Source organism: Phyllobates terribilis, unplaced genomic scaffold (genome assembly GCF_046119375.1).
Source record: "Phyllobates terribilis strain yellow unplaced genomic scaffold, ASM4611937v1 Scaffold_2__4_contigs__length_985480577, whole genome shotgun sequence".
NCBI classification, from domain to species: Eukaryota; Metazoa; Chordata; class Amphibia; order Anura; family Dendrobatidae; genus Phyllobates; species Phyllobates terribilis.
The window spans coordinates 807,479,816-807,503,138 of NW_027362762.1; the positions used below are offsets into that span (position 1 = coordinate 807,479,816).

Here is a 23,323-nt window from a genome sequence, read left to right on the forward strand (position 1 = left end):
GACCACAAATACAAAGATATACTATGCTTATGTCTGCATTAAAGATCATGGGTGGGTGAGGAGGAACCCCACGCGTATCGCCATGCAAGTGGCTTTGTCAGGGCAAAGAGAGATGCTGTATGCACTGGCTTGGTGTGTGTGTGTGTGTGTATGTGTGTGTGTGTGTGTGTGTGTGTGTGTGTAATATACACTGTGTGCAGAATTATTAGGCAAGTTGTATTTTAGAGGATTATTTTTATTCTTGATCAACAACTATGTTCTTTATCAACCCAAAAGAGTCATAAATGTCCAAGCTTAATATTTTTGGAAGTTGGAGTGGGTTTTTTAGATTTGGCTATCTTAGGAGGATATCTGTTTGTGCAGGTAACTATTACTGTGCAGAATTATTAGGCAACTTAATAAAAACCAAATATAATCCCATCTCACTTGTTTATTTTCACCAGGTAAACCAATATCAGTGCACAAAATTTAGAAATAAACATTTCTGACATGCAAAAACCAAAACCCAAAAAATTTGTGATCAATATAGCCACCTTTCTTTATGATGACACTCAACAGCCTTCCATCCATAGATTCTGTCAGTTGCTTGATCTGTTTTCGATCAACATTGCGTGCAGCAGCCACCACAACCTCCCAGACACTGTTCCGAGAGGTGTACTGTTTTCCCTCCCTGTAGATCTCACATTTTATGATGGACCACAGGTTCTCTATGGGGTTCAGATCAGGTGAACAAGGGGGCCACGTCATTATTTTTTCTTCTTTTAGACCTTTACTGGCCAGCCACGCTGTGGAGTAGTTGGATGCATGTGATGGAGCTTTGTCCTGCATGAAAATCATGTTTTTCTTGAACGATACAGACTTCCTCCTAAACCACTGCTTGCAGAAGTTGTCGTCCAGAAACTGGCACTAGGTCTGGGAGTTGAGCTTCACTCCATCCTCAACCCGAAAAGGTCCCACAAGTTCATCTTTGATGATACCACCCCATACCAGTACCCCACCTCCACCTTGCTGGCGTCTGAGTCAGAGTGGAGCTCTCTGCCCTTTACTGATCCAGCCTCTGGCCCATCCCTCTGGCCCATCAAGAGTTACTCTCATTTCATCAGTCCATAAAACCTTTGAAAAATCAGTCTTAAGATATTTCTTGGCCCTCTTATGTTTCTTGTTCAAAGGTGGTCGTTTTTCAGCCTTACTTACCTTGGCCATGTCCCTGAGTATCGCACACCTTGTGCTTTTTGATACTCCAGTAACATTGCAGCTCTGAAATATGGCAAAACTGGTGGCAAAAGGCATCTTGGCAGCTTCACGCTTGATTTTCCTCAATTCATGGGCAGTTATTTTGCGCCTTTTTTGGCCAACACGCTTCTTGCGACCCTGTTGGCTATTTGCCATGAAATGCTTGCTTGTTCGGTGATCACGCTTCAAAAGTTTGGAAATTTCAAGACTGCTGCATCCCTCTGCTAGACATCTCACAATTTTGGACTTTTCAGAGCCCGTCAAATCTCTCTTCTGACCCATTTTGCCAATGAAAAGGAAGTTGCCTAATAATTAAGCACACCTTATATACGGTGTTTATGTCATTAGTCAACACCCCTCCTCATTACAGAGATGCACATCACCAGATTTACTTAATTGGTAGTTGGCTCTCAAGCCTATGCAGCTTGGAGTAAGACAACATGTATAAAAAGTATCATGTGATCAAAATACTCATTTGCCTAATAATTATGCACACAGTGTATATGTGTGTGTAAAATATATATATATATATATATATATATATATATATATATATATATATATATATATACACACAGTACAGACCGAAAGTTTGGACACACCTTCTCATTTAAAGATTTTTCTCTATTTTCATGACTATGAAAATTGTACATTCACACTGAAGGCATCAAAACTATGAATTAACACATGTGGAATTATATACCTAACAAAAAAGTGTGAAACAACTGAAAATATGTCTTATATTCTAGGTTCTTCAAAGTAGCCACCTTTTGCTTTGATGACTGCTTTGCACACTCTTGGCATTCTCTTGATGAGCTTCAAGTGGTAGTCACCGGAAATGGTTTTCACTTCACAGGTGTGCCCTGTCAGGTTTAATAAGTGGGATTTCTTGCCTTATAAATGGGGTTGGGACCATCAGTTGTGTTGTGCAGAAGTCTGATGGATACACAGCTGATAGTCCTACTGAGTAGACTGTCAGCTGCTTTTTTCTTGCCATAATACAAATTCTAAGTAAAGAAAAACGAGTGGCCATCATTACTTTAAGAAATGAAGGTCAGTCAGTCCAAAAAATTGGGCAAACTTTGAAAGTGTCCCCAAGTGCAGTTGCAAAAACCATCAAGCGCTACACAGAAACTGGCTCACATGAGGACCGCCCCATGAAAGGAATACCAAGAGTCACCTCTGCTTCCGAGGATAAGTTTATCCGAGTCACCAGCCTCAGAAATCGCAGGTTAACAGCAGTTCAGATTAGAGACCAGGTCAATGCCACACAGAGTTCTAGCAGCAGACACATCTCTTCAACAACTGTTAAGAGGAGACTTTGTGCAGCAGGCCTTCATGGTAAAATAGCTTCTAGGAAACCACTGCTAAGGACAGGCAACAAGCAGAAGAGACTTGTTTGGGCTAAAGAACACAAGGAATGGACATTAGACCAGTGGAAATCTGTGCTTTGGTCTGATGTGTCCAAATTTGAGATCTTTGGTTCCAACCACCGTGTCTTTGTGTGATGCAGAAAGGGTGAACGGATGGACTCTACATGCCTGGTTCCCACCGTGAAGCATGGAGGAGGAGGTGTGATGGTGGGGGGGTGCTTTGCTGGTGACACTGTTGGGGATTTATTCAAAATTGAAGGCATACTGAACCAGCATGGCTACCACAGCATCTTGCAGCGGCATGCTATTCCATCCGGTTTGCGTTTAGTTCGACCATCATTTATTTTTCAACAGGACAATGACCCCAAACACACCTCGAGGCTGTGTAAGGGCTATTTGACCAAGAAGGAGAGTGATGGGGTGCTATGCCAGATGACCTGGCCTCCACAGTCACCAGACCTGAACCCAATCGAGATGGTTTGGGGTGAGCTAGACCACAGAGTGCAGGGAAAAGGGCCAACAAGTGCTAAGCATCTCTGGGAACTCCTTCGAGATTGTTGGAAGACCATTTCCGGTGACTACCTCTTGAAGCTCATCAAGAGAATGCCAAGAGTGTGCAAAGCAGTCCTCAAAGCAAAAGGTGGCTACTTTGAAGAACCTAGAATATAAGACATATTTTCAGTTGTTTCACACTTTTTTGTTAAGTATATAATTCCACATGTGTTAATTCATAGTTTTGATGCCTTCAGTGTGAATGTACAATTTTCAAAGTCATGAAAATACCGAAAAATCTTTAAATGAGAAGGTGTGTCCAAACTTTTGGTCTGTACTGTGTGTGTGTGTATATATATATATATATATATATATATATATATATATATATTGCAAAAAAATCAACATACTGATGGTTATTAGCTGACAACGTGGAGGGCAGGAGCGGTGCTCCTGGCGCATGCGCAGACGCTTCCGTGATGATGCCATACTGTGGCACATGATCCTGAGCAAGCCAATACAGAGAGAGACCAATGAGGCCAGGAACCGTTGTATTCTGCACGCGTGAACCAGTCTTTCGGCGCATGTGCAGAGAAGGGAGAACAGTGCCCGTGAGCCGCGCCTGCGCATTACGGTGTAGGCACAGACAGAGGGAATATCCAAGTACCCCCAGTCCCGCAAGCTTGCTGCCTAGGGGTAACCCTTGACTCTGATCTCTCCTTCAAACCTCATATCCAAGCCCTTTCCACTTTCTGCCGACTCCAGCTCAAAAATATTTCCCGGATCCACACATTCCTCAACCATGAATCTGCAAAAACATTAGTGCATGCCCTCATCATCTCTCGCCTCGCCTACTGCAACCTCCTGCTCGGTTGCCTCCCTTCTACCACTCTCGCACCCCTCCAATCTATCCTAAACTCTGCTGCCCGACTAATCCACCTGTCCCCCCGCTATTCGCCAGCCTCTCCTCTCTGTCAATCCCTTCACTGGCTCCCCATTGCCCAGAGACTCCAGTTCAAAACCCTAATCATGGCATATAAAGCCATCCACAACCTGTCTCCTGCATACATCTGTGACCTAGTCTCCTGGGGCTTACCTGCACGCAACCTCCAATCCTCACAAGATCTCCTTCTCTACTCCCCTCTTATCTCCTCTTCCCACAATCGCATACAAGATTTCTCCCGTGCATCCCCCCAGACAGAAGCAGGCATCCAGCCGTTACAGGTAAGAGGAGTGTATGGCGCCAGAGATCGCGGTATGCGTAGACACTGAACGCATACCGCGATCTCCGGCGCCATACTCACTTGACCGGGAGGAGCGTTGCCGCGACGCCTCTCTTCTGGCCGGAGACCGGGGGCAGGAGTGAGGCGTCGGATCGGCGCGTGCGCATAGCGCTATCCTTTGCCATTTTACTGAAGACACATTTACAGTGTGTCTTCAGCAAAATGGCGCCGGACAGCGTGGTGCTCCGGCGCCACTCTCCTCCCCTGGCCTCCGGCAGAACAGGCCTCTGCAGAGCTGGAGTACAGGGAAGAAAGGCGAGTATAACTGTTTTGTTTTTTTTGTATGTGTGTACAGTGTGAAAGGGAAGAGGGGGCCACACATATCAGGATTGTGGGGTGAGTGCTACCACGCATACCAGGGTTGGGGAGTGAGGGGTACCACGCATACCAGGGTTGGGGAGTGAGGGGTGCCACGCATACCAGGGTTGGGGAGTGAGGGGTGCCACGCATACCAGGGTTGGGGAGTGAGGGGTGCCACGCATACCGGGATTGGGGATGAGGTGAGCCACGCATACCGGGATTGGGGATGAGGGGTGCCACGGATACCGGGATTGGTGGGTGAGGGAGCCACGCATACCGGGATTGGGGGATGAGGGGTGCCACGCATACCGGGATTGGGGGATGAGGGGTGCCACGCATACCGGGATTGGGGATGAGGGGTACCACACATACCGGGATTCGGATGAGGGGCCATGCATACCGGGATTGGGGATGAGGTGAGCCACGCATACCGGGGTTGGGGGGTGAGGGGTACCACGCATACCGGGGTTGGTGGGTGAGGGAGCCACGCATACCGGGATTGGGGGATGAGGGGTGCCACGCATACCGGGATTGGGGGATGAGGGGTGCCACGCATACATGGATTGGGGATGAGGGGTGCCACACATACCGGGATTGGGGATGAGGGGTGCCATGTTACCAGGATTCGGATGAGGGGCCATGCATACCAGTATGGGGATGAGGGATGGGGTACCATACATACCAGGATAGGGTTGAGGGACGGGGTACCATGCATACCAGGATAGGGATGAGGGGTGCCATGCATACCAGGATAGGGATGAGGGGTGCCACGCATACCAGGATAGGGGATGAGGGGTGCCATGCATACCGGGATTGGGGATGAGGGGTGCCATGCATACCGGGATTGGGGATGAGGGGTGCCATGCATACCAGAATAGGGATGAGGGGTGCCATGCATACCAGGATAGGACGGTGGGGACAGGATGGGGGCAGCACAAATACCAGGAGGGGGGCAGCACATACCATACATACCAGCATGGGAGACCATATACCAATAAAAATGCTCGCCACCCGGGCGTAGAACGGGTTCAATAGCTAGTACTATATGCTGAGCTGCATACCGGAGACAGGAGCAGAGGCACAGGAACGGGAGCAAAGTGAGTGTGATGTTTTTTTTTCATGGCTATGGGGGTCAGTTGCTGGACATGGGGAGGCTATGGAGGTCAGTTACAGGACATGGGGAGGCCACGGGGGTCAGATGCAGGACATGGGGAGGCCACGAGGGGTCAGTTGCTGGACACGGGGAAACTATTGGTGGGGGGCGTGGGTCTCCTGCTGGACATGGGGAGGCTGTGTGCAGGCTCTTTCGGTATATAGGGGGCTGTGTGGGTGCGCTCAAACGGTATATAGTGGGATGTCTGCATACTTAATTCTGATCAATATTAAGTGATACAATTAATATTAATATAAAGTAATTATAATTAATATGTTAATATTAATATTGAGCAGAGTTAATTTCAGCCTATTGGTTCGGCCCTCCACAACAGTCTCGGTCTCTCGTGTGGCCCCTCTGGAAAATTAATTGCCCACCCCTGGATTGGAGGATGTGAAGGGTTGTCTCATCAGTATCTTGCACCAGTCTTGCCTCCACCCTTATCAAGGGGTAAGGGGCTGCTGCATTCTGTTAGTGCATCAGTTTTTTGTGACTTGGACAGGAACATTTTTTTTTTCTACGGACACGGCCGAAAGGTGGCCTATTTTTACATGGACTATCCTAGAGTATCTGGCTGATTAGCAACCCTGGTTCGAGGTAGGAAAATGATTTGAACATCATATCAAAACTGAGGAGATCCCTGAATCCTAGACATAATAAACTGGTTTGAAGCTAGAATTCTCCTTCAAAATCAAAACTAGCCATGATTTATTAGGGGAAATTGTTCCCCTTCGGGCTATCAATGGGCCCCTGTATCATCACTAAAATAATATCTGAGGTAGCAGCCTTCATAAGATAACGTTATCTTTTTTATTCCATACTGGGACTACTTTCTTAGGTCTTAACCATGACCAGAGATGATAACAAGAAAGGTCATGTCAATCTGGACTGTTTGCATTGCAGGGGTACAATAGGCATCAGCCCACTTGACATGCCTTCAGGTCCAGATCTTAAGTGTCTTCTGGGGAAGACCATCCAGCTAGACATTCCAATGACCATCTCAGAGGATACATATCAAGGGCTGAAGGGGTGCAACTCCCTGAAACGTGTTGAGCCCAATAATAACCAATGCCAGCCTTTTGGGTGGGGGGCCCACAATAGGCGTTCCTTCCTCACTTAAAAGGTTGACATGTCAAAACAACGTTGGACAACACTACAGTGGTAGCCTATCTAAGTCATACAGGAAGTAACAGGTCAGCAGGTTTAAGGATGGGGGTGACCAGTCACATGGATCTTTTAGCCCTTTTTCCTTATTGGTAATTCATCTGAAGGGAGTAGACGACAAAAGCAATTTTTCTCAGTCATCAGTCCTTGATCCAGTCAGAACTGTGCTTGAATCGGTGTACAACAAGATGGTGCAGAAGTGAGGAACTCCAGAAATTTACCATATTTTGAAATAAAAGCAAACATGAAAACAAAGTGTTTTTCTCTCCAAATCAGCAGGAAAAAAAATCTGCTAGCAAGAATAAGCAACTTGTGTATTAGACTTCAGGATGCTCGTTCACTTTCCTGGCATCAGGAAACACTTCAAGTTTTGTGCAGTAGGAAAAAAAGTGACAAATTTGTGATGTGTGCACAGACCCTAACAATACATGCCCTCAGCCATGTCTAGTGTTTGAATAGCTATTAGTGATGAGCGAGTATGTTCTGTTAACCCGTTCGGCGACCATGCTCGGGTGCTCGCCGAGTATCTTCAGCGTGCTCGGGTGTTATGTTTTAGTCACTCCATGCTCATGATTTGCGACTGCTTGACAGCGTTAATACATGTGAGGAATGCATAAGAAACAGGCATTCCTCACATGTATTAAAGCTGTCAAAAACTTGCAAATCATGAGCACGGAGTGACTAAAACATAACACCCGAGCACGCTGAAGATACTCGGCGAGCACCCGAGCATGCTTGTAAATCTCGAGTAACGAGCATGTTCGCTCATCACTAATCGCTATGCAACAAATTTAATCATGCAAACTATGTACAGGCATTCAGAGCAAGTTGTTTAAATGAAAATATAAGATGAATGCTGTGACTATCTACAGCAGCATTCAAAGAATTCAAACAACCCTGGAAAAGAAAAACTGGTGTTTTTTACATGAACCGTATTCACACTTTCAATCAACAAGCATGGAAATTCAATTAGGGCTTAGTCGCCCTAGGATACAAAGTGTTACCATAAGTCGCCTGATGCCAAGTGTTACCACCGGTGATGAGAAAACAAACACACCGGATTGTATAAATATAATATAAACAGGAGTATATATAGCATTAATGCAGGACTTTAAATCCGATACGCACAAGGACATTTATAACCAGCAGAATGCTCATATAAAGTACTAACCACAGTATATACACAGTCCAGACACATATGTGCATGAAAAAAACTAATTTGTGCAACTATTAGAGGGACACCTTTGTACAATAAGCAATATGGAGGGAGATAATGGCTAAGATAGGTAACCAATATAAGACTAGGTAAAGTAAATCATAAGTGTGAAATATTACTTATATGACGACACAGCATCTGATGGACTTTTAAAGGACATCCTTGATTCCTCCTTTCTGGCATGCCTCCCGAGGAATCATAATCCATAGGGAAACGTGTAGAGGCACCTTGTGATTTGACTTCCGAGTCCAGTCACAGATAAATTAATGTCCCCAAACCAGATTGCAAGTAGAGTGTTATGGCTTTTATCCTAAGTCATATTGCACGACTCGTTAAAGGGTTGATTGTGACTTGTAGGATTGCTGCTTCCAATAGGTGGCGCTATAGAGTACAAGTCCTCTTTTTTTCTCTGAAGAGGCAATTTACATGCTATAACATAAATGCAATAGCTTTGTGCAGGGCCAGACTGGGTCAAAAAAAGCAGCCCTGCCACACAAACTCCACCAGCCCACATACTATAAGGGTATGTGCACACGGTCGGTATTGGCAGCGCTTTGAACGCAGTATACTTTATGCTGCATCCAAAGTGCTGCACGCAGGTGAAGCTGCATGTGTTCATTGAACCATGCGGATTCACCACATCCTATACATTGCACTGATGTAATTTGAAATGAAATGGACATGCTGCGGTCTGGAAAGATACACCACATATCCTTGTCCGCAGGTGCACGGAGACGCATAGTGGACATGGGATTTCTACAAATCCCATCCTCTATGCTGTAACATCATCTGGACGCTGCGGATTGCACGCAGCGCAAGTGCGCTGCGTGCAATCCGCAGCAATTACTGATCGTGTGCACATACCCTAACACTCATTACCCCCGATCAGTGAATTTTGCTTTACTTTGTGGTGCCCCTCACTCTCCTAAAATGAGTTATTTGAAGAACCGCATGTGAATGGCGCCACAGTGCGTATGATCGGCTACAGCTCCATTTACATGGTGCTATACAGAGCTCCGATTCTCGGGATCATGGGGGTCCCAACAGTCGGATCTCCAGTGATTTGACAGTTATCCCCTATCCAGAGGAGATTACTTGGGATAATCAATTTAAACAGGTTTTCCAATATTTATTTTTATTTGGCCATAGTAATATTGAAAATACTAAACCAATATTGATGCCTCTCTGACAACAGGACAGGAGGAGTGGTACTGTGCAGTGTATATACAGGACAGGAGGAGTGGTACTGTGCAGTGTATATACAGGACAGGAGGAGTGGTACTGTGCAGTGTACATATACAGGGCAGGAGAAGTGGCACTGTGCAGTGTACATATACAGGGCAGGAGAAGTGGCACTGTGCAGTGTATATACAGGACAGGAGGAGTGCTACTGTGCAGTGTATATATACAGGGCAGGAGAAGTGATACTGTGCGGTGTGTGTATATATACAGATACTTAGATTTGCACGGTCTCTGCCCGGCATCTTGTCACTTCTGGAACCCTTGCCACCTTAACATAGCCCAGCTCTGCTTCATGAACACTGTCATTTTGTAACCACATTAGTATTTTTCCCAGTGAATACTGGAGGAATGGTACATGTGTGAATGACTGATCTGACAATGACAAACTCTTCAGATCAAACTCTGCAGTTAGAAGCATTAGAAGCTATTAATTAGTGCACAATATACAAGATCAGCTTTTCAAAGTCAAATCTGTGTCTGGATTGCCCATCCTAAACTCTTAGAACTCTGAGTTGTCCAGTCATTTGTTTATTTACCTACCATAAAGATAAGTAGATAAGCAGATAACCTCAGACTCCACACAGAATGCATGACTCACTCATACACAATGGTACACTGACAACAGTAGCCAGGCAGCCCATTTTATAAACTAACAGACCAGTCCACCGGGCATCTGCCCGATAAGGCAGATTAGCAGTCCGGGCCTGGCTTTGTGTACAACCACCAGTGTAAAAGGAGGGGGAATGTATATTCCAAACTTTATATATTTTTTTAAAAAAATAAATTTTTAGTCCTATTAGAGGCCGTCAAGCTATGATCCCTTGTACTATATGTTGCAGTGCTTCACTACTGCAGTGTATGGTAAAAATGATGTTCTCCTATTAATTCCAGCCAAGGAGCTCCAAGATAGAGGTGACTATCGCATTACAGATGGGATGATGTACTCCTCCAGAAGATTTTAGGCCAAGTCAATTTCGCTGTCTGATATTAACCACTTAAATGCCACTGTCAAACACAAGTGATCAGAGCTAGCTCTGCTGTTTGTGGCTATTAGAGGCAAATGCTGGTTGTATAACAGTGAGGCGGGTCCAACTCATGAGCCTGCTCCATACACATACACCTGCTAGATGACGGATACATCATGGAGCAGGAAGGGTTTAAGGTACATTCCCACACGACGATTATGAAAAAATGAATGTTTATTTTCTGTAGCACATACATGGATTCCAGCAGTCCCTATTCCGATACCTAGGATAGTCCCAGAAATGTGTGCAGCAATCGGCTTTGCGAAAACTTACTCCTCTGTTTACTATGCATGTTTTTGGGGATTTTTTTTTACATTATTGTAAATGACCACACACTTTGCTTTTACCCCCTTAACGTGTATCATTTAGGCTGTATTCCAATTGAAGGACAACCATGTACCTATACTTGAGTACCCAAACTTCATTACTAACCACCCATTTATCTTCCCATGTCTTTGTAAGCATCACCTATATTGACAAAAATGGCAACTGAAGATGCTATCAAAGGATCTAATGCAATCAGCAGCTTTACACAGCGCACAGCCACCAATTATAGCTTTTACAGATGTACAGGAGACGGTATCCCAGATTCTTCTAGAGACAGGCTTTGACTCCAAGCATAAAGTTTTTCTGCTTCTTCATCCCAGTCATCATTAGTGAACATAACCTGGTTTGATTGCTCTTGTTCACTTGAGAATAGCGGTCGGTTGACAACTCTGGTTTCATCCTCCTCCTAACAAAGAAAAAAAAAATTCATCAATGCCAGAATACAGAAACCAGCGGTGACCTGAGCACAGCAAGGGATAAGGTGATTAAGCTACATGCAGATGAGATTAATAATGGTCAACGTGCACAAAGGGCTACACACAGAAAGCACATGGACAAGGCCGGGTTCATACATCCGTGAAATACAGACTGCCCTCCGATCAAGAGACCCGGCGGTCGGTCAGCAGTGGAACTTATAGGGAGACAAATTAGAACTGAAAGAGGGACAAGTGTTCTGTGTTTGGAGCTGCTCCTGGTTTGGGCTTACAAAATATTGATGAAACACTGACAAAAACCTGATGTGTGAATAGCCCTGAAGAATCCATTGTCTCTGCACATTAAAATCCTTAGCCCCCTTCACACGTTCAATTTTCTTGTTCTATCCTGGAAAAACACATACATATACTTATTATAGTTTATGGGACTGTTCACATCTGCGTGGATGTTTTTGCTGACCGAGTGACTGCAAAAAAAAAAAAAAAAAAAAAAGAGACTGAGACACGTCTTTTTTTATCCTAGTTGCAGACTCCTGAGCAGTGAATGTGTTCTCTGGCGTGGTGAACTACTTGGCACTTTTTCCCTTTTAGAAATTCCTCGAGTTTTTACAAGTATCACAAATATTACTTTTTGGCTCTGTAAATGACTTTTCAGGAATAAGTAGCCATACTAATTTTACCTGTTCTTCTTCTCTTCCTGGGCCATAAAATCTCTTCATTTTGGCTACTTTTCGGCGGGCTTTTTGTGATCTTCGAGATGAGTTTCTTGGTGCCGCAGAATAGAGTGATGAGAGGTAGGTAGAAATTGCTGATGATGGAGGTGGTACAGGTGATCTATAAGAAACATATAGATATAGATTAAGGAATTACACTGGAAGAGGTAAGCACAACGTGCAAGCATAGTTTACTAAAGGCATCAGCTAAAGGCATTTTCATTGTTAATGTGCGCAGTTACACAGCAAAAAAGATGTTCAGCGCAAGGCCAAAAAAAATCTAAGTGCTTTTACCTGATGAAATTTACAATCCACGACACTCGGATGCTGCGGCTTTCAGCAGTAATGCACCCGGAACATATACAATATGTAAGGAACATCTTGAAACAAGTTAAGTTAATTTACCAGATTTTCGGAATTTAATGTCTATAAAGCGCCATGGAATAAATGGCGTTCTAATAATAATAATGAGAAGTTGCACAGCTTTCTAATAAGGTGTGCACTTCAGTTGCTTTGACTACTGTCCAAAATGTAACCCACCATGGAGGCAATTCATCAAAGATTTTTCACCAGATTTCTGGGAGAAAAAAAAAGCTTTGAAAAGTTGAATTTTTTGACGCAAATGTGAGGTTGAGGGGGAAAAAAAAAAGAAGAGACTTTGAGTCTTCAAACCGCTCCAATACAGTAAGTGGATCAGCCTCTTAATGAATCAGGGGCATCTGCTCCAAAAAGCTCCTCATCAAGACAATCGTGAGGATAAGGTTTGCCACTAAGCTCAGTGACTCCGTTGGGATCAGATCCATTGACTACGTCCTGCCTCCAATAGGCATATACAGATGAAAATGGTGCATGACAGCACACTGACTACGTCTGCATGATTATAGTCAATGGCCCTGTCGGCCCATACACTACAATCCCGTTTTATGTGAATCTCGGAAATTTAAGTCCTAAGGGTTATATGTATTCATTGAGATAATTTGGAGCGCCACTCAGGGTTAATCATCTGGAGATGCAAGTAGATCAAGTTTTATTCCTCGGCATATACAAAGAAATTCACTGCACAATCCTAAGATATGATAATTAGATGATCTTTATTCATGGATTTTCCAAGGTATATGCAAAAAAACCCAAAACAATTCAATGCTGTAGGCGACTAAGTTAACCACAGTGTAGCTATGGGTGAAATGAAAAATAATGAATATTCCACAGTGTGCATGTAAAAAAATGGTAAGACATGCAAAACATAAATATAATGAAATAATAAACATATACCATATTTTTCGGACTATAAGACGCACTTTTTTCCTCCAAAATTTTGGAGGAAAGTGGGCGGTGTGTCTTATAGTCCGACACATACATACTGTGGCTTTGGGTGGTGGAGGGTGTGGGGGCACGGCAGCGGCGGAGGAGCAGGGCACAGGAGGCAGGAGCCGCCAGCTGCAGCCTATGCTGTGCCCACTGCTAAAGAAAAATTAATATTCACTGCTCCTCACACCCATGGGTGTAGGGAGCAGTGAATATTCATATTCCTTAATATTTGATTGCTTTTTTATTGTATTATTTATATTGTTGCGGTGACCCAAAAAAGACCCCGCAATCCTGGCATTTCAATTTTTTCTTATTACACTGTATACGAATCATGATAATTAATTTTATTATTTTGATAGACCAGACTTTTATGGATATGTCAATATCAAATATGTTTTTTTTTTTGTTTTTTTTTTACAATTTATTTTATTAAAGGGGTAATTTTTAATTTTTCCCCAAAAAAATATATATATTTTTTTTTTTATTTATTTATTTTTTTAGGGATCTTGGGCCTGCGATCGTTCAAGACCAAATATTGCAGTATATAGTGAAAGACATTCTCCTATCAAGTCCACACATAGGCTGGGCTCCATAGGAGGACCAAGAAGTCTTGGCGGTTTCAACAGGCTCACGGCTCCCATCGAGATTGGGAAGAACCAGTTACCACGCACAACCATGCCATCCCACTCTCAGAGATTAACAGTACCATTTAAGTGGTTAAACTATAGGCATCTGCCAGCTATATATGATAACTAGTATTTGACTGCTATGGTGTTACCTCAGTGACTGAGCCCATTCCATACACGAGGACACAACATTGGACATATTACATCTTATGTGGGGAAGGCATTACAAGGTTAGCCCTCATAAATGGGACGGGTGCACAATACTTAGTGTTAACATACACACACATCTTATCAGGTATCAGTAGAAATTACGTCATTCATTCACTCTTTGATACAGAAGTGAGCAGAGAAAGACTAAGGGTACATTTACACTGGTCAATTATTGTGAACGAGTGTCCCTGAAATGCTCGTTTTCCAATAATCAGCCAGTGTGAATAGGCTGCCAATCATTGGTTGAAATAATTTTTATGCTTGCTTAAAAATCAAAGTTGTCAGCAGCACATCGTCCTGTGTAAACAAGACAACGTGCTGTCGAGAATAATGGAAGTGTATGTGTATAAAATGATCTATTAAAGGGACTGACAGCACAGAATGACTGTTCAAACCAAGTCCAGGTGCTCTGTGCTTCATGGCAGGGACAATCATTTATATACATGTTCCCACCGGCTGGTTGCCCTCCATCTCCTCCCTTCTCCGGCTCTATGAAGCCAGAACTGTCAATCAAATAAGGGGGGAGGTAGGGTGGAGAGGGAAAACAAGCAGGTGGGAAGGTGAATTTAAACAGGTTGTCCACCACTTCTACATCGATCACCTGTCCTTAGGATAGGTCATCAATGACTGATTGGCCGGGGTCAGACACCCGGCACCCCTGCCGATCAGCTGTTATCAGTGTCGGCGGCCGCTAACTGGAAGTACTCACTTGCCGGGCTGCTCAGTCTACTTGTTGTGAGCGGGGCTTGGTACTGCACATCCAGCTCTTATTCAAATCAATAGGTAGCAGATATGCAGTACCCTGCGGCAGCTCGGAAAGTGAGTACTTCCGGCCGGCAACCGCTGACATCGATAACAGCTGATCAGCGGGAGTGCCGGGTGTTAGACCCTGACCGATCAGACATTGATGACCTATTGTCACCCAAGGTGAGGGAAAGACCAAGTGCACAACAATGGGAAGAGGGGGAGGAAGTCCATACACTAGGGAAAGGGAGAGTGGAGACCCCAAGGCAGATCTGTCAACACCCTGTCTCCCCTAATGTCCCAAAATAGGTTCTGCACCTATCGCCAGGAAACCTAATCCCTGACTGCCCCTAGCGATAGACCCCAAGTAGGGAGGGGACGGGGTGAGAACTAGTCAGCCCTCACTGCAACTAAAGACAAACAGGTAAACAGACAAGGGAATACACCTAGCTTGAGAAAACACAAGAGAGATCACGACAACTATCCTCCAAGGGAACTCCAAGAAGACACTAGCCAACTACTAGTCCTTCAGGCCTGGACAGAGGAAAATAGAGACTGATGGTATTTAAACATCCGGGAAGGAGGTTGTCAATTAGCAGCAGAAGGTGGAGGTCACTGCTAGGTCCTAGAAGGAGAAGGATATCACTACACTACAGAGATGAAAGGATCAGGAAGGCGTCTGCAAAACCAAGTGCAGTGACCTTCTACAGCCAGATCCAGAAAGACTGTCACACCCGTGACACCTATTCTAAGGATAGGCCATCAATGTAAAAGTAGTGAACAACCTCTTTAAATGATTGGCCACGCCGTGAAGCACCGTGCGGTGGGACTTTGTCAGTACAGTATGACTGCTCAAACAGTCCCTTTAAGGATAGTTCTGTGCATGTTAGAAGCACTGTCAGCCTGGCTAAATAAGCTATTAAAGAACCGACGATTGGCTTCTTTGTAGTCGATTGCCGGTCATTTACAGCCATGAGTTGTCCAGTGTAAATGAGCCTTTAACACAATAATCAATTGCAAATACACATATTTTTTAGCAATGGCTCACCTGAGCTGAGCTTTTATTCATTCACTGATGAATGTTTGATTTTGTACACGTCTACATATAAAAATGTCTACAGACAGCCAATGTACCATTTAGTAATTCACATAAAAGGGTTATTTCCATCTAATAAAGTGATGGCAGATCTCTAGGATACACCATTATTTTGTGATTGGTAGGGGCCTGACTACTGTAACATACATCAATGCTTAGAGTGAAAAGAAAGCGTGCTGTACTCCTCTCAGTGTTTCCACCTTCTTAGCGTGCCCTGGTAATACCCCCTGTGCAGGAAACTGCAGCGCCACCAGACTCAAGGTGAAAGGACCTGCTGCAGCTCCCCGGCATTGATGACTTAGAAGGGGGTACAGTGCTAGACTTTTTATCATTAGACCTCCTCCAATCACAAAGTGATGGTATATATACATGAATACAAACTCTGTACTTATTACCTGCTGTATCCAAACCAAAGCCTAAATAATTATGTCTGCATTGATGATAACCTGATTTGGGTGACAGCACTTAGCTGCCGGCGCTGTACATCTTCAGAGTGAGACAACTGAAGGAGAAGCTTCATTTCCGCTTTAAGTCTACTGGACAGGGTTCCTGACTCTGCATAGTCCATGATGTCGTACATTAGTGTTGTCCTTGGCATATTTTTGAGAGATAGTCTTCTCCAACAATTATCTCGCCCTCCGCGATGAGCTGGAATCTCATCAAGGTGACTTGTATACTGAAAAAGAAATGAAGCAATGTGCAAATGTGCCATGTAAATGACACTACAGTACCATCACTGGTACTGCTGATGAGGACGACTCAACCTGACTTTAGACTACTGTAAACAGGCCATAAAAGAGGTAATGGGGTATGTGATAAAAATACATTACAGAGGAATTCGCTGCAGAAATGTGAGACTGTTACTGTCATATTCCCATTCAGAATCGATGCACTAATCCAGTCGACGATTTACATAAGTAAGATGTCCTATGTAACCTGCTATAATCTGCGTCTCATACTTGCATGTAATCTTTAAAGGTTGCCACATCCACAACATCTGTAATTCTGTATTTCTGATGTTCAAGTTGATCATAAACCATTTGTTCATAATACGCACGGTGTCCCATCAGTTTGAAAGCATCGGTTGCAGCCTACAAGAGAAACACATAAGTAAATTTGTGATTACACTATTACTACACCATGTTCCAAATTATTATGCAAATAATATTTTCTCAGATTTTCCTAAATTACCTATATGAATTGCAGTCATTGTAATTTTCCAGTCAAATAACTATTAGAGTACAACTGAAAGGTTTTTGTACAAACTGCCTATGATAACAGTATATTTTTTAAAAAATAAAAAACTCAAACTGCACTCAAAATGCATGTTCCAAATTATTATGCACAGCAGAGTTTTCAACCTTTTCATTTTAATAAAGAACAAAAAATATGGTCATTTTTGAAATTAGAAGCATTAGCAGGTTATTACAAACTGAAATCAAACAGTTTTCAACTCAAAACTTTATTCTAGGTGATGTTACATTTGCACATAGGACCCCTTGTTCGAAAGGAGCTTCTGAACTCTCTCGTCCATTGAATGTCAGGTTTTGGATGGTTTCTGCTTCAATTGTTTTGCATGAGGACAGAATACCCTCCCAGAGCTGTTGCTTAGAAGTGAACTGCCTCCCGCCATCATAGACACTCCTTTTGATGATGCTCCATGGTTCTGAATGGGGTAGAGGTCAGGGGAGCATGGGGCCACACCATAAGTTTGTCCCCTTTTATGCCCACAGCAGCCAGAGATGCAGATGTGTCATGTGCTGCATGAGACGGGGCATTATCATGCATGAAAATGATCTTGCTGCGGAATGCACGGTTCTTCTTCTTGAACCATGGCAGGAAGTGCTGTTTGAGAAACTCCACATACATTATGGAGTTCATCTTTACCCCTTCAGGGATCCTAAAGGGGCTGACCATCTCTCTCCCCATGATTCCAGCCCAAAACATTACTCCACCTCCTCCTTGTTAGCGCCGTAGCCGTGTTTGCATGGGGTGTCCATCAACCAGCCATCCTCCACTCCATTCATCTGGACCATGGAGATCATTTCATGCATGATAATGCCCCGTCTCATGCTGCACATAACACACCTTTGGAGGGAGTTGAAAGTCCGTGTTGCCCAGCTACAGCCCCAAAACATCACTTCTCTAGAGGAGATCTGCATGGAGGAATGGGCCAACATACCAGCAACAGTGTGTGCCAACCTTGTGAAGACTTACAGAAAACGTTTGACCTCTGTCATTGCCAACAAAAGGATATATAACAAAGTATTGAGATAAACTTTTGTAATTGACCAAATACTTATTTTCCACCAAAATTTGATAAAAATTTCTTTCCAAATCAGACAATGTGATTTTCAGGAGGTTTTCTTATTTTGTCTCTCATAGTTGGGGTCTACCTATGATGTCAATTACAGGCCTCTCTCATCTTTTTAAGTGGGAGAACTTGCACATTTGGTGGCTGACTAAATACTTTTTTCCCCACTGTATGGGGTTAATCTGCAGGTTAATAGCGTTCTGAACCTGCCCAGCGCCCGCAATTAACTTTATTCCTCCCGGCAGTGTTTGGAGTTCAGTCATGGGTGTGGCGCCTGGCTGTAATCGTGCCCCCGGAACTAGCTGACAGCTCACTTATCATTAGAGCCAGCTGTCAGTCAGTGCCGGGGGTACAGTTACAGCCACTGCTCTCTACATACAGAGGGGTGACTGAACCAGAGCCGCCCCATGACTAAAACTCGAACGCTGTCGCAAGGAATAAAGTAAATTTCTTCTTGACAGCGGGGCTCTGTGCTGGTGCCGAGCAGATTCAGAGTGCTATTAACCTGCAGATTACCCCATATATGCAGGTTAATAGCTTTTGTCACATGACAGGTTCCTTTTAAAGTATAAAAGAAAACATTTAGATTATGGCATTAAATAGTTAGGCAATTGGGATGAAAATTAATTTGCATTTCTGACCAACTCTTTAATCTATTTTTATGTGTTCTACATGAGTAATAAAATACTAATAAGTGGGGTGTAAAATATATGAGGCTCTAGGGGTTAGTACAGTAAAATACAGTAGGAAACATATAGGCATCAATGCCAATGTACAGATTCCAGGTAATTAACCTAGTGATAAAATAAAAAAATACTTCAGGATATAATAAAGTAAACCATGCTAACCGAGACTAAGACTAGGTGAATAAAGAATAACCTGTGAGCCTTATAGGATCAGGTAAAGACAGAAAAAAAGAAAGGGGAAAGAGATTGGAAGGGCTGTGCTAGGAATTGGGGGCACAGAAACCAGGAGTGAGAATCTCTTTTTTTTTTCTAGTTCTTTTGATTTTGGATGAACTATCCCAATTTTGCTTTACTTTCATGAAATCACAGTATATACTCCCTCTGCACGGAGTTTGTATGTTCTCCCTGACCTGAGTTCAAGTGCGTATCCTCCAGATAATCTGTTTTCCGAGTGACAGAGGAAATCTTACTCATAGGTTTACAATTGTCTACATAAGAAAATTAGAGGAAAATTAGGATTCTATTGGCAACAGGGACGGAAGTAAATAGTTACAATCTCTGTACAGCGCCTCAGAGCATCTTACCTCTATATAAGCAGAAATACAGTGCTCAAAAAAATAAAGGGAACACTTAAACAACAGAATATAACTCCAAGTAAATCAAACTTCTGTGAAATCAAACTGTCCACTTAGGAAGCAACACTGATTGACAATCAATTTCACATGCTGTTGTGCAAATGGAATATACAATAGATGGAAATTATTGGCAATTATCAAGACACCCTCAATAAAGGAGTGGTTCTGCCGGTGGGGACCACAGACCACATCTCAGTACCAAAGCTTTCTGGCTGATGTTTTGGTCACTTTTGAATGTTGGTTGTGCTTTCACACTCGTGGTAGCATGAGATGGACTCTACAGCCCACAGAAGTTGCTCAGGTAGTGCAGCTCATCCAGGATGGCACATCAATGCGAGCTGTGGCAAGAAGGTTTGCTGTGTCTGTCAGCATAGTGTCCAGAGGCTGGAGGCGCTACCAGGAGACCGGCCAGTACACCAGGAGACGTGGAGGGGGCCGTAGGAGGGCAACAACTCAGCAGCAGGACCGCTACCTCCGCCTTTGTGCAAGGAGGAACAGGAGGAGCACCTCCAGAGCCCTGCAAAATGACCTCCAGCAGGCCACAAATGTGCATGTGTCTGCACAAACGGTTAGAAACCGACTCCATGAAGGTGGTATGAGGGCCCGACGTCCACAAATGGGGGTTGTGCTCACAGCCCAACACCGTGCAGGACGCTTGGCATTTGCCACAGAACACCAGGATCGGCAAAGTCACCACTGGCGCCCTGTGCTCTTCACAGATAAAAGCAGGTTTACACTGAGCACATGTGACAGACGTGACAGAGTCTGAAGACGCCGTGGAGAGCGATCTGCTGCCTGCAACATCCTTCAGCATGACCGATTTGGCAGTGGGTCAGTAATGGTGTGGGGTGGCATTTCTTTGGAGGAGCGCACATCCCTCCATGTGCTCGTCAGAGGTAGGCTGACTGCCATTAGGTACCGAAATTAGATCCTCAGACCCCTTGTGAGACCATATGCTGGTGCGGTTGGCCCTTGGTTCCTCCTAATGCAGGACAATGCCAGACCTCATGTGGCTGGGGTGTGTCAGCAGTTCCTGCAAGATGAAGGCATTGAAGCTATGGACTGGCCCGCCCGTTCCCCAGACCTGAATCCGATTGAGCACATCTGGGACATCATGTCTACTCCATCCACCAACGTCACGTTGCACCACAGACTGTCCAGGAGGTGGCGGATGCTTTAGTCCAGGTCTGGGAGGAGATCCCACAGGAGACCATCCGCAACCTCATCAGGAGCATGCCCAGGCGTTGTAGGGAGGTCATACAGGCACGTGGAGGCCACACACACACACACACACACAATACTGAGCCTCATTTTGACTTGTTTTAAGGACATTACATCAAAGTTGGATCAGCCTGTAGTGTGTTTTTACACTTTAATTTTGGGGGTGACTCCAAATCCAGGTCTTCATTGGTTAAGAAATTTGATTTCCATTGATGATTTTTGTGTGATTTTGTTGTCAGCACATTCAACTTTGTACAGAACAAAGTATTCAATGAGAATATTTCATTCATTCAGATCTAGGATGTGCTTGTGTTCCCTTTATTTTTTGGAGTAGTGTACATTAAATCAATTCTATATGGATATTTTTTCTTCGCTGTGAATTCTTAGACTTACAGCTGACCTTGGCTTAGTTAGTCCCAGCAGCTTTCACAATATAAATTGACATCATTAAGTCAGGGAAACATGTGGCAACAACATGGCACTTCTAAAAATCAGTCCGGATCGTAATTTTTTTCCAGCAGCTCTTTTTACATATGGTGACATACAAGATTAGTCATAAGAACAGGAAAGAGGGAATGACCGTACCCAGCAGCAGAGCAGGTTGGAATTCTTATTAGTTTGTATGGGAATTTCCACCACCTCTAAACTGGAAGCAGCAGGTGACGCGATCCGATCCCATTCTCCAGATTGATGCGGGTTCCATTGGTGGGATACGCACATACTATGCATTTATAACATATCCTGTGGATATACCATGAATGTGCAAGATGGGAATACTCCTTTTAACTAAACCTTCTATGGCATTATTCTAAGCATAAAATCAACTAACTCTGAGTTATATACTAAAATGACAGCAAAGTATGACCAACCAATTATTGATCATCCCACATACACGTTACCTCGCTTGACGGTATAATTATTCTCTTTCCAGTGATATATCGGCTTCCGTGTCCCCCAGAACTGTGGAAAATCTTAAAAACAATGAATGGTGGAAACTCATAACCTGCAAATCTGCAAAAGAGAAAAATGCTATATTTCACGGTCTTGTATTTATTTTTCTCATTAGTCTTTACAGCCGGCAGCCTATATACAAACACTAGTGGGCAGCTTTATCAGGTTATGTGCATCTTATAATGATTGATGATGGACAGGGACGAGGCGATCAATCCAGAGGATGGCCTGCAGTGCTGCACATCCACCGGCAGAGAAGCAGCAGCACCTCCAATAAAGTAGCGGCTGTTCAGTTACAGGCAGGGCTGGGCGGGAGACGTCTCATCAGAGCCAGGCTCACGTGTAGGGCAGCGCTCTCATACCCAGCACTGTGCCTGTGTGCTCTTAAGCTGGGCAGCACCCGAGAGGCGGTTGCTTTAGTACTTTGGCTGCCTGAGTATGGAGTGCTGGGTGGGTGTTGTGCCCCAGTCAGACTCTAGTTAAACACTAATGATAAAAAAATGACCCTTTGCTTCTTAGAAATGAATATTAGTTTTTCATTAGGCACCCATCGTACATACAGTAACTTTACAATACACTTTTATGACAATTTGGTCTGTGCAATGTGATTCATATTCATCTTTTACATATAATATAGTATAGCTTGTCCTGCAGATTTTCTTTCTGGGAGGCGTCACACCAAGGACTGTACAATAATCAGATAGAGGAAGAATTTAGAGAGCCCTCCACCTCAGCAAATGAAAGTTATCCTTTGTATAGTGCAGTGATTTTCAACCAGTGTTCCGCGGCACACTAGTGTGCCGCGACACATGGTCGGGTGTGCCGCGGGGAAAGTTCCCCAAACTATGGTGCCCCCTGTGTTTTGTTTCCCGGCAATGCGCTCGATGCGCAGTCACGCCTTCTTACAATGTAGGAGACGTGTACAATAACACGTGCGCAAGCTTTGAACCTCGCGCGACTTAATGACGTCACCGAGGCCGGCGCGTCATCCTGAGAGCGGAGAGACTCTCGCATTTGCCCGCCGCCAAGGTAATGCCCGCCAATAATGCTGACTATATGAGCTTTTGCCTGAGTATATGAACTGTTGGCAGAATACTCAGCATATGAGCTGGTACTTGTAGTACTCCAGCAGTATACTGCATATAACAATGAGAAATGTAAAATGAGAAATACTATAGTCATGAGGCTGGAGTACTACAAGTACCAGCTCATATGCTGAGTATATGAGCTGCCACTTGTACTCTGGCCTCATGGCCATAGTACTTCTCATTGTACCCCTTTATATTGCAGTATATGAGCCACATAATAATCAGCACCATATACTGTGGCGCTGTGCAGTGCACATCACCACAGTCTATGATGCTGATAATCATGTGCTCATATACGTGAGACTGTATTTATGAGGTTACATGGGATTGAATATATGAGGGGGTTATCCTTTTTTATTTCACTTTTTTAAAATAAATAATTTATTGAAAGGACCTCTGCCAGGCATATTTCACTCTTGAGGGCTAAAAAAGTAGCTCTTGTGGTGGTAAGAAGCTGATTTAAAACCCCCAAGAGTGAACTCCGTGAGA

The 23,323-nt window shown here is 44.0% G+C and overlaps 1 protein-coding gene across 7 annotated transcripts in view; it reads right to left on the minus strand.

Annotated features, from left to right (window-relative positions):
• Window positions 1–10,279: 10,279 nt before the first annotated feature.
• The window catches only part of CUNHXorf58 (chromosome unknown CXorf58 homolog), a 61,218-nt gene continuing 48,174 nt past the window's right edge, over window positions 10,280–23,323 (minus strand). For 2 of the 7 annotated variants that reach the window (XM_073667519.1, XM_073667520.1), the window contains exons 4-8: window positions 21,695–21,806; window positions 16,899–17,030; window positions 16,386–16,615; window positions 11,923–12,076; window positions 10,280–11,214 (exon numbers count right to left, since the gene is read on the minus strand). In XM_073667519.1, coding sequence (XP_073523620.1) covers window positions 11,041–11,214; window positions 11,923–12,076; window positions 16,386–16,615; window positions 16,899–17,030; window positions 21,695–21,806 — 802 coding nt within the window. In that variant the 3' untranslated portion in view covers window positions 10,280–11,040. Of the gene's footprint in view, window positions 11,215–11,542; window positions 11,631–11,922; window positions 12,077–16,385; window positions 16,616–16,898; window positions 17,031–21,694; window positions 21,807–23,323 lie in introns of all 7 variants that reach the window. The other 5 variants (XM_073667516.1, XM_073667517.1, XR_012296460.1 and 2 more) reach the window with 4 other exon arrangements.